This window comes from Acanthisitta chloris, unplaced genomic scaffold (genome assembly GCF_000695815.1).
Source record: "Acanthisitta chloris isolate BGI_N310 unplaced genomic scaffold, ASM69581v1 scaffold7024, whole genome shotgun sequence".
Classification (NCBI taxonomy): domain Eukaryota; kingdom Metazoa; phylum Chordata; class Aves; order Passeriformes; family Acanthisittidae; genus Acanthisitta; species Acanthisitta chloris.
Genome location: NW_008668678.1, coordinates 47,593 through 59,072, shown reverse-complemented (window position 1 = coordinate 59,072; position 11,480 = coordinate 47,593). Strand labels below are relative to the sequence as shown.

Below are 11,480 nucleotides of genomic sequence, written 5' to 3'. Positions count from 1 at the left end.
TCCTGCTGAGCTATCCTAGTTCACATGTTAAAACACGTCTCTGCACTGTTCAAGAATAACTGAGAGTGCAGACGCCTAAGCAGACAATATCAATGCAATCACTATGGCGAAGAAAAGCAACATCTTCAAGGAGAGGAACTGCACTTTGAAAGACCTCTGGCATTATACTTTTCTGTCTAAGACATAAAAAAGTACAGATAACCTGTTTTCTAGATAAGAGGTCAAGTGCTGCAACATGGTGAACCCCCAGGAGAGGTCTCGCTTCTTATTTCAGGCATTCAAACCAAGGTGAAGCATCCACGTATTCACAAGTGCAAAGGGATAAGTGTTTGATCTGCTTCTTCATCTTCTACCCAGCCCACAGCCAAGAGAAGACACTGTAAAACCCCACTTTAAAACACTCAGCAGAAGCCTCAAGCTGCTACCATTTTCAGCTTGAAGGACAGCCCGGTTCCCTTCTTCAAGTGGAAATGGGACTTGCACAGTGCCATCAAACACACCATCTGTATGAAGGTGAGGAGCTTTCATCACTTCCTGCTGCACTACCCAACATTTTCCCTGCTCAGATAAAGCTTATGCCAGCTGCTTATCTGTTCATGACCTACCCTATTCCCTTGGCTGCTGCCAGAGCAACTCAGAAATAAAGCTTTCAAGGACAATACCTCATGGGCTTGGAGCTTAATTACACATTTGGTCAACTCTCACCTCCTGTCTGGGCCAAAGTCATCTGAAGGCAGATTAGTCTGGGTCCCTAAACTCAGCTCGAAACTGCAGAGCTTAGACTGGCTTGTGAAGCCTGGTGAGTTTGTACTAAGCCAAAAAGTGTTTAGAATAAAAGATGAATAAAGTGTTGGAGTAGCCAAATTTGGGAAGCTGATCTTAGCAGGATGTTAGAGTTGGAGACTGTGGGCAGCAGATTTCCACATAGGCCCTGAGAAGGCATTGTCCTGTGCAGAAGGGTGCTCTGGAGCACTTTACTTTCAGAGAATGGTCCTGTACACCAATGCTGCCAATGCTCCTCTCTGGGAAAATGTACCAGCAAAGAGGCTGTTAACATGACAGAGGTAGTAAAAAGCCTTGACCTGAACAGAAGTAGGACCTGACCCTGCCTGCTCTTGGTGGATGGGAATTTTGACTTGGCAGAGCAATAGCTTCCTCAACAAAATCCTTCCTCTTGTCAGGTGAATCGTGGGGAATATTTGGCAGTAGGCAACATCATAAAGTGGCTATAAATCACAGGAGACAATGTCCTGCAGGAAGAAGGAAGAGCAGGCAAGAACATAGAGATAAAAATCCTTAAAAAAATCCCAGCTAACAAAAATTGTGAGTCATGTTGGAAAAATTCGCTATGAAAAACATTATCTACAGTCACCGGTTTCCGAAGGAAATATTGAAAAAGCAAACTATTTTAAGCCCTGACACAACTGGGAAAATAGTATGGGGGGAGGTTGCGGAAAATTCATCCATTTTGACCTTCCACATCACAGAAGGTTGCAAATGCTGTCTCATGACCTAGGATATACACCATCATCTTTCACCCTCTCTATTCCCTGAAAGCCACTTTTTAACAAGATGCACATATTTGTGTCCAGAAAGTAGCTCTCTGCCACCACAGGGGCTGATATTTAAAAGTCTAAATCAGCTAAGGTCAAGGATGTATACTCTGGTGCAGAAGCCTCTAATTGCCAATACCCAGGTGGCAAGATTTGTCTTTGCTTTGTCTTTCAAAGGCTAGTTCCTTGCCAGAAAGAGACTTTCTATACATGCATGACACAGGGTGAGGGGCAGTTTTTTGTTGCTTCAAATTTATTTTTTTCTTAAGTTCTATGAAAAGCTCCCTCTGGTTCTTTAGAAGATCACTTGAGATGGAAAGGTCATCCATAATGGGTACCTGGCTATAAATGCAGATCCACAGTACACTTCTCAGCTATTTTGAGCAGCTTTTGCAAACATGCACAGCATTGACCTAATACCATCCTTGCTTCACTCTGTAAAAGGACTTGCTTTTGTTTAGTGCTATGAAGTTCAAAAGCTTGGGGGATTGGAGGGACCAGCAGTCTCTTAACACTCACAGTTTTGCAAACAGGGCTTGGTTTGAAGGACAAAAGAGGAAGAACTGCTCTGGAGCAGCTGTCTCCTTTCCAGCCTGCTGCAAACCTGGCTCCCTACCTCGGTTTGTTGGAAGAAAGCGACTGATGCCACACAACAACTGAGGCACCTTATTGCTCCTTGTGAGATGGAGTACAAAGATCTTTGTGACTGGACTGTCTGACACAGACTGTAAAATAGAAGTCAGTAATGATTTTAGATTAATATATACTTCAATCAGGAACAATTATGGGAACCCACATCTAATTCAAGAATTGTGAGGAAAGCAAAACTTAGAGCTTTGTTCAATCTGTAAAATGCTCTGTGCTTTCGCAAACACATAATCCTAACAAAACAAAGGACAACTCAGTGTTCTCAAATTCAATACTTGTAGCTGGTTTAATAATAGATTTTCAATCCACTTCTCTTTTTTTTTCGCTGAGACAACTGCAGTCTGATTTAGTGAATCTCTTTGATTTGTAATCCCAATTGCTACATTATTAATATGCCCTTGATGCAAGGAGCAAGATAACTTAAAAAAGTGATCAGCTATTTTGCTTGACACTTATGACCTTGGTCAGAGGATGTGTTATTTACAGGAAGAGCTTTCTGGAGCATCTGCAAGTAAATCAGCTCTGAAACGCAGCTTAATTGTTACGGGTAATGCATATTTAGTTTCAAATTCCCAGGAACCTCCAGCTTCAGACACAAAGTGCATTTCCACAGATGGACCCTGGCATGTGGAAATGCCACCGTGAGTACCGTTCAACTGACCTTTGGTTTAGGGCCAGCTGCCAATGGGAAATGCCAAGCTGTTACTTACATTCATTCAAAAGAAGTGAGAAAACTGCAGATACTTGAAAGCAAAAAAAAAGAGGAAGAGGTGTGGAAACTTCTGCCTTCAGGAACCTAGCAGAAAATAAAAAGCCTGCAGACCCCAGCAAACTCCTGAGCCCTATGACTGCAAACTACTTTCTGAGCTGCCAAGAGCAGGATGACATCCACTTTGCACTGCAGAAATGCTCTCAAGCCTCTGTTCACTGCAGCCTTGGACTTGGGAGGATAGGTGCAAAGAGATGTCCTACAGCATCCAAGGAAGAATATCCTAATTCTGAGGTGTCCAGGGCCTCCCAGGGAGCTGCACAAAGCCAGTAAAGAGTTGCCTGTTTGCAGGAGCTGGCCAGGTTACATCGTCTGTGCTGGAGAGCAAGTGGGTTTCTCTCCTTAGCTCAACTGCTGAGCAGTAGCTGCTCTCTTCCATCAGTAGAAAAGAGAGAGCCTGGGCTTTGCACAGCTTGCTTGGTGTGGCAAGCGGTGGTGATTCCAGCTGGAGTTCAAAATTGCCATTTTTCTAAAAGCAAGTACAGAAAGAATTAGGAAAAAAAATTTAACCCCCTGAAACCAGGCACTGGAACAACATAACCATATAGGAAAGATCTTCCAGAAAAGGTTAACAGCTTCAGAAATGGATTATCCCATGACTTGGAATGCATTTATTGTCCCTGCAGCGTCACAGCCAAAGAGTCACTCCACAAATTGTCTTGAATCCATATCCAAGGCAAAGCAGCATGAGTGACACATCTCAATGGCATCTCTGCTTCCTCCAAACAGGAGCAATTTCTTTGTTTTGCCTTGTTTGATTTCAAATTGTCTGTCAGCTTTCTGAGTTTCTGGGATTTATTTTTCTGTTCTCACGAGTCACTCAACATACTTTAAAATTCACAGAAACTTAAATTGGCTGAGTAGCTCTATAGTGTTAAAGCCAATTTTCTAATAATGGACCAAACCTTAGTGCTGGAGGCTTCTCCAACACCTCCAGCTGAGGCACTGTGCTCTTCTCAGTTTAGGGGAAGGGTTGAAAAGCTAAAAACGGACCAAGAGCTCAGCTCCCTGTGCCTGCCCCTTCCCATACATCCAGCGTGGCACCATGGAGAAGCTCCCAGGAACCTGCTGCTGTCCTGGGGTCCACAGAGAGAGAGAAGTGTGAGTATAAGGTAGGAGGATTAAGGCAGCAGCAGAGGTGGTGATAAAACTAGCCAAAGGAGACAAGGGCTTTTACAAGCATGCCAAGAGATAAAGAGCCAAGAGGAAGGACATCCTGGAAAAAACATTAGGCAAAGAGACAGAAAGACATAACTAACGAGAACTGCTGACAAATGGCTCAGGACTTGTAACTGCTTGCTCAGACCAGAGAGGGTAGCAGTAAAAGGGAGATCTGTAAGGCTACATCCTCCCCAAAGTGGTCCTGAGTGCCTGCCAGTGACTATGGGAAGAGCAAGAGCTACTGGCAGCCACACAGTTGTGATTCCCTATGGCGACAGGTGGATATATGTTTCTCCACCTGTAACTGACTCCCCAGACTCCTCCTTGCAGAGGTGCCAGGTTACATCCATAGCTTCCCTATGGTCATGTGTGCATTCTCCTGCTTGCACCAATACAAGCACACATCCAGGCTGGGGGAAGTCAAGGTTCACATTGACACGCTCTGTTTGAGGAGGAATTTTAATCAAAACCTCTAGCCTTTAAGGAGAGACTTGAACTCCTGCCCACCATGTTAAGAGCCAAGTCTTTTGGATACAGCTTTCCTGTAGGCCCTGGTGTGAATTGCCTGTAGCTGTTTACTCACCCCTCACTCCTCTCTGTCGCTGCATGCTTCTCATGCAGACAGGACCATTTGCTTTTCCATCTTTAAGCCCAACAAGTCACTCATAGCAGATGACAGGAGCTCAAAAGGCTGAGCTGGAAGAGACTGTCAGTCTTTGACCTTGAGTGGAGACATGTCTGGCAGCACACTTACCTTTTAAGACAGGAAATAACTGTGTCCATGTCTTTCCATGGATGCCTTATGCCTGGGGACAAAGCTGCTCAGCTTGGCTGGATTTCACTGCTCTGCATTTGCAGACTGATACCCCACCCCTTCCAGCAAATAAGACCCTCAACCAACATATTCAGTGTAGTTCCTTTGTGAGTGTCTGTATCATATCTTAACACTTAAATTATCCTGTAATTTACAGCCACCTTGCTAAACCTGAGCTTAAGACAGCCCTGTATCGTGAAAGCAACAGTGGGCTGATGAGTGCCTGGAAAGTGTAAATGTTTACTTTGCACTGAAAATAAATTCAGCCTTATCAGTAGATGCACTGCACATTGCTTTGCATAAAGGATGTTGCATTGTTTGACTACTGCCACTAAAAAAATGTACTAATATACATGTAGAATAGGAAAAAAATGCCTTGTATGCTTGCTGGCTGCCACACAAATTTAGTGCCTCAGTACAAACTGATCCTGACACAAGCCAGATTTTGCCCCAGTACCACAACCTCTTGTTCACGAACAAGCTCCACCAACTTCCATTACAGTTTTTAAAGATGATATAGCCCAGGCTTTCATCACTTGCCTATGTTTAAGCACATGAGAAGTCAATGGGATCATCTGATGGTTTGAAGTTGAGTATCTTCCTCTGTGGGAGAAGCTCTCTGTATAATTTACTAACACTTGGGGAACACATTAGTGTCCTACACATAAGAAATGAAATCCAGACCTGACCAAAATGTAAGGCATTTGGCCAGGTTTCTTCTCATTTTCTTTGCAAGTGTTCTCCTGAAGTCAAGTTTTCTCTGTGAGCAAACGCCATTGCAAGCTCTGAGTGCAAACATATGGGGCTCAGGATATTTTAGCTAATAATATGACCTGCTTATTTTTAGAGGAATGTGAAAACACTCCTGTGAGAATCAAGTCAAATAATCAGGGCCAGTCTATACACAGATGAAAATCATTGGGAAGTCTTTGCAAGTGTTCTCCTGAAGTCAAGTTTTCTCTGTGAGCAAACGCCATTGCAAGCTCTGAGTGCAAACATATGGGGCTCAGGATATTTTAGCTAATAATATGACCTGCTTATTTTTAGAGGAATGTGAAAACACTCCTGTGAGAATCAAGTCAAATAATCAGGGCCAGTCTATACACAGATGAAAATCATTGGGAAGTGAACCTGTGAGTGATTTTTCTGCTTGTCCAAACAGATCAATCAGCCCACCCTCGTGCTGTTTAACAGTGCTACTGCTTGACAGCTTTGTTCACATGCTGCTTTTGTCTAAATCGCACTAATCAGCTGGTCAGATAGAAGTTATTACAAAAGTTGGAGAAGTATAAATACACAGCTTCTTCTCTTACCTTCCACTGAGAAGGAAACCGATAACAACAGCCAGCAGAATGACTCCCACTGTTACAGACACAACAATTATAGGAATCTGGCTCTGGTCTCTGGAAGCAGCTACTGCTGAGATGAGAAACAGAAAATGGAGATTAAGGTTAAAATGACAGTCAGCACTCACATGAGTCTTTCTAGTGATACTGCCAGAGAGGTTTCAAGACTTACCAGTTCATTTCTTCTTTTACGATTTGTGTTTTTCCCCTTTGCTGTTTGTTTCGAGTTTGGAAAGGATATTGGCATAAAGAAAAAAACCCACATGCAACACTAAGCCAAAAACCCCACAAGATTCCATCTCATTGCTGAACTCAGGAACCGAAGTATTGCAGAATGCAGACTTTGAGTTTGAAAACTCAAGTTTTTCTCCTCGAGTTAGAATTCATAGAGAAAAAAGATGAAAACTCAACAGGCTCCCATTTGCAGAGAGAACATTTATGGAATATTGTTGTTAAGAGACATAAGCAAGATCTCCAACACAAACAGCATTACCTGCACTTCAAGAAGCTATGAACAATTATAAACTAAGTCCTTGTGACATCTTTATCACATGGCCAGAAGGTGCCCTCTGTAAAACAGGAATTTGCTAAGTGGTTGGTCTTTTTATTGGCCAAGGGAAGCAAAACTCTTCCAGTCCATGCCTTGTAAAGAGCTCTCCTGCCAAAAGGCAGGAGACAAACCCTGTGATAAAGATGCCAACATAAAGGTCAGAAAAGCTGTTTGAGAACTGAGTTTTGCCACAGGTTAAGTAAAAGCAGGTGAGGAAGCTCCTATAGCCTGTAAAATGGAAATGTTAATATTGCTTGTAACTTGTTTATCTGCTTTGCACAGCGGCGGAAGGAGCCCATCTTGCCCCAGGTATTTGTAGGTGGGTTCCCCAAGCAGAAACCAAAGCCTCCTCACCTTGTGCTCTCTGCTGCCAGATTATTTAGCTGCATATATTTAATCACCCCAGGGTACAAAACTTGCTTCCTGCAAAACCAGCTCTCTGGCACAGGCACTGCTGCTGCATGGGGAAAAACCTCATTATAGCTCCTACCCTCATGTCAGCCCAGGATGAAGCTTCATCCACCCCAGGGAGCGGCAGGAATTGATTGCACACTGAACAAGCCTTTAACTAAATGATTGAACTGAAAAAGGGTCCTTAGCACAGGATTAACATTATAGAGGCTATAAAATAACTGAATGTAGTTCCATACTAATTGTTAAAAGAAAAGCAAGAAAAAAGGTATAGCATTAAACATTGATCTGCAACGGGTTTCAAGTAGCTCTTCATATGGGAGCTCTCTGGTGCTTAACACTGAGCAGAGTGGACCTGCTACAGCAATGTAAATGATTTCAGAAGGATTGGTCATGATACATTAAATATTTAATGTTAACTGCTCCAAACCCCTGCCATCATCCAGAGATTTTATTAGCCTCACAAACTTATGGGGGCTCCTTACAATGATGTTTTATTGCTTTCTTGACAAAATAATTAAAAAGAAAAACACTAAAGGAGAACATTAAGCAGTGACTGGTGGTTTTTTGCACAGCTCAAGGGATGGGAAGTAAAATAAATCCTGCTGTGATTTATGGCAGCTAAAAAGCCTGAATTCATAAGCCAAGCTAGGATCTTGCTGCCATTCACAGCTGGGACACACACACACACCTCCATTACCCCTTCTCAGCTTGGTAACATGTTCCTACTCCTGTCCATCAGACCAGATGGATTAGCTCACCAATCCAGCCAAAGAGCAGCTTTTGGCAAGGTTAGTTTTATCAGGCCTAGATGAGCTAGGTGGTATTTGGAAAGAAGGACAGCAACAAGAGGATACACCTAGCAACAGCTTCCCCTCAAATTACAAAATTTAGCTGAAAAATGCAGGCCTGGTTGCTTCATGGTGCTTTGTAGGATTGCACATGCAGGGAGCAGTATGTAAGAATCCCTGAAATTTGGAAAAAAGGAACGTCCAAAACAGGTTATAGCTTCCCCCCATTGTATTACTCTGGCTTGTTGTATACTTTCTCCAAGTGTATTAAAGATAACTATAGAAACCTTGTGAACTGGAAATAAAATCTGTTGTTCTGTCCAAACAATTTGGAGACTGTTTTTGATTCTCAGAACAGTCATCAAAAGGTTTTCATTTGTGCTTGAATCAAAATAATTTGTTTTGGCTCTAATAAGAAGTTCAGACCTGAACTCTGATGTAGTGGTGAGATTTTGATCTGTGCTTGCTTTCAGATTCTCCAGGAAGTGCAGGAAAGCAGTGGGAGTCTGGTCACACTCCTGACACTAATATTGACTTTATATAAGGCCCTGGGAAAAAAATGCTTTTTGTAAGGTTTTAAATGTCAAACAGAGCTGCATTTCACAATATACTGAGGCTTGCATTGCACTTCAGTTCTACCAAGCTTTTAAACATCTGGTTAAGTCTGGCTTCAGTCAGAGCTCAGGTCCAACAGAGGAACAGTTCCCAGCCCCCAAACTGGGGACCATTCAGTAGGTATTCCTCTGACTACGCCAGCAGCTCTTTAATATCAGAGAAATGCGTCCTCCCCTGCCCTTAAAATGCCAAAAGACTGGGGTGCAAGTGTGACAAAATGACTCAAGGGGTTTCAAGTGTTTAAAGATATTTCCATGTGATGTCCTCAAAAAATCCCAATTAACACAGATACTTACATTATGGGCATTATGGAAGTGCCATTATTTTTGGACCAGGATGGTAGGTACTGATAAAAAGTGCATATAATTCATGTATTATTCATTAAAAGTCCTGAGTACTATTACTCATATGACTCTAAACTAGAAACTTTCCAAGTGAGAGCAAAATTTCCTTAGTATAATATAGAATAATTTTTGGCATAACATGATTTTGTTGCTACTTATAGGGCACAATTAATGGTTAATACAATAAGAAATACATTAAATAGACAATTCTTATTGCATTAATGTTTGCATCGTGATGCAATTTTCACTGTATTAGTTCAATCACTGGCTCCACTGCTACATCTGCACATGTATAATGATTCCCTTAAAATCTATTATGGCTTCAAAGGTAGCATGCATTGGAAAGACAACTTGGCATCTTCTTCTCAAAGATGATGAATTTTAAATGAACTGGAGTTACTGCAATCAAAGTATTGATGAATTTAAAGTTCCAAGGAAAACACAGAAAATAGGCTCTTTCCCACAGGAATGAACAGAGCATTTCCACCACAGAATTTATCTTCCATGCAAACAGTATAAAAAATTAATAAATGACAGCTGTACAAACTGAAAGAGATAAGAGATATTTTCTGGTGGAGAAAATTATATTTGACACCTCGGCAAAAATTCTGTAATTGGGACAAAAAGAATTTCCCCACAGCTGTGCCCGAACACAGAAGAAACTGCAGCTGAGCCTCTGCACGCCTCAGGAGTTCACCCTGTCACAGAATCTGCTCCAGAATCCAGACCTGGATAATCAGATTCATTAAAAAGCAAACAAATTCAAGAATCTCAAACCCCACAAATTTCTAACAGGCCAAGCAAAAGTCCTGTGCCTGCAGCGCACATTTTTTTCATTTCTGACCACAAGTCAAACTCCTTTTCTCGAGGCTATGGTGTTGGCAGCCAACAGACTTGACAGGAACTTGCACCAAAAGACAGTGGTTCAACTTCTCCCCTAGCAGAGAGGCACCATTTCAGGCTTTTTAACCCAGATGCAGATATTTGACAGAGCTCAGCATCCTCTGCAGACAGCCCTTAAGAGGTGTGGCCGAGCAGGTCCCATCCTCTTTGTCCCTCCTGAAAGGAGAGCCCTTGTCCTCAGCTCCCATAAATACAGGACTTTTCTAAGCAGGGAACACCATGAATTTCTGAAGCCTGAAGATCTCCTGCCTCACCGTGTGCATTGAGGAAGTAAAGGACAGATATGTCTAGCACACAGTCATGATATGCCTGATGTTTCCAAAGTGAAGGGATGAAGCCAGCACAAGGAAGAGCTCTCTGCAAAGATATAGATCCCCTGACTTGTTTCTGGTAACTGTTCTAGAGGCACAGGCTGACAGTAATTAAAAAGACTTACACACTGGGCTGGTTTCAAACTCAAATCTTCGGCTGAAGCCTCCATAGCCAGCAGCTGTCCGCGCTCGGATCTGGAAGACGTACGCTGAACCTGGTTTCAAGCCATCTGCCGTAATCGTCGTCTCTTTGGATTTGATGATGGTGTAGCTCGTCTCCTGGTCCTTTTCCCAACGCCCCCCACAGAAACCACAAAGTTCAAACACACAAATAGTGGCTCTCAGAGAAGAAAGACTCTTTAACAATCCCCACAGCAACATTACAAATGATGATTAAGTATGTGTTTTTCGCGGATTCCTTCCTCAAAAACCCCTCTCTGCAGGCTCTTTCTGCAGTAAAATATGTGAGATCTCATTTTCTCTTTTACAATCAATGACTGTAGGAGGCATGCAGCCAGCATCTGCAGTAGAAGCAGCTTTCCATTGCTTGGGATGTACATGGCCAGGGGCAATGGAAAGGTTTATCATACGAAGATCAATCCCAAGGCACATGGAAGACAAAAAAAGTCCCATCACCTTAGAAAGGGATTTTAATTTATACCAAAATCATTTCCCAGTAATGTAACCAGGCCTAAAAGAGAATAATATATTGTATAACTTTATGCTGGCATTTCTAGAACCATAAATTAGACCTTGGGAAGGGAATAACAAACCAAAACTCCAGGAAAGTACCTAATTTTTGCATTGTTCTTCTGAAGCAATGTACTTGAAGAAAAACTGCTGAAATAAATCTTTATCTACATCAGTTTCTAATGTGAAACAGTTTCAGTTCTTTGATTAAAATTTCACTCAAATGCTTGGTAATTACTCTTAGAATTATTTACTGTAACACATAATCTAGACAAGAGCTCATAAATTAAGGTCTACAAATTTGGAAACTGCTTTTTATTCACCACATCCTCTCAGATCCAAATTATTATGAGTTAAACTAGACTTCTTAGTAATTCCCTACCAAGAATTCTGCATAGCTCTTACGATCTGAACAGATTTTTCTTTTCTCTTTCTAATTTAATGGCCAACTTTCCACAGACAGCAATATGCCTGGCTAAGGCACTGGGAACCTCCCAATGTAAAATTACAGAATTTCTCACTGAAGCCTGTTTTGGAGAAATGTACACACACACATATGTGCCTTTTTTTTTTT

The 11,480-nt window shown here is 42.1% G+C and overlaps 1 protein-coding gene across 2 annotated transcripts in view; it reads right to left on the bottom strand.

Moving 5' to 3' along the window:
* EPHA5 (EPH receptor A5) overlaps positions 1-11,480 on the bottom strand; it is an 89,906-nt gene that overhangs the window by 37,130 nt on the left and 41,296 nt on the right. The window contains exons 4-5 of one of the 2 annotated variants that reach the window (XM_009072997.1): positions 10,342-10,501; positions 6,259-6,361 (exon numbers count right to left, since the gene is read on the bottom strand). In XM_009072997.1, the coding sequence (XP_009071245.1) occupies positions 6,259-6,361; positions 10,342-10,501 (263 nt within the window). Of the gene's footprint in view, positions 1-6,258; positions 6,365-10,341; positions 10,502-11,480 lie in introns of both variants that reach the window. The other variant, XM_009072998.1, reaches the window with a different exon arrangement.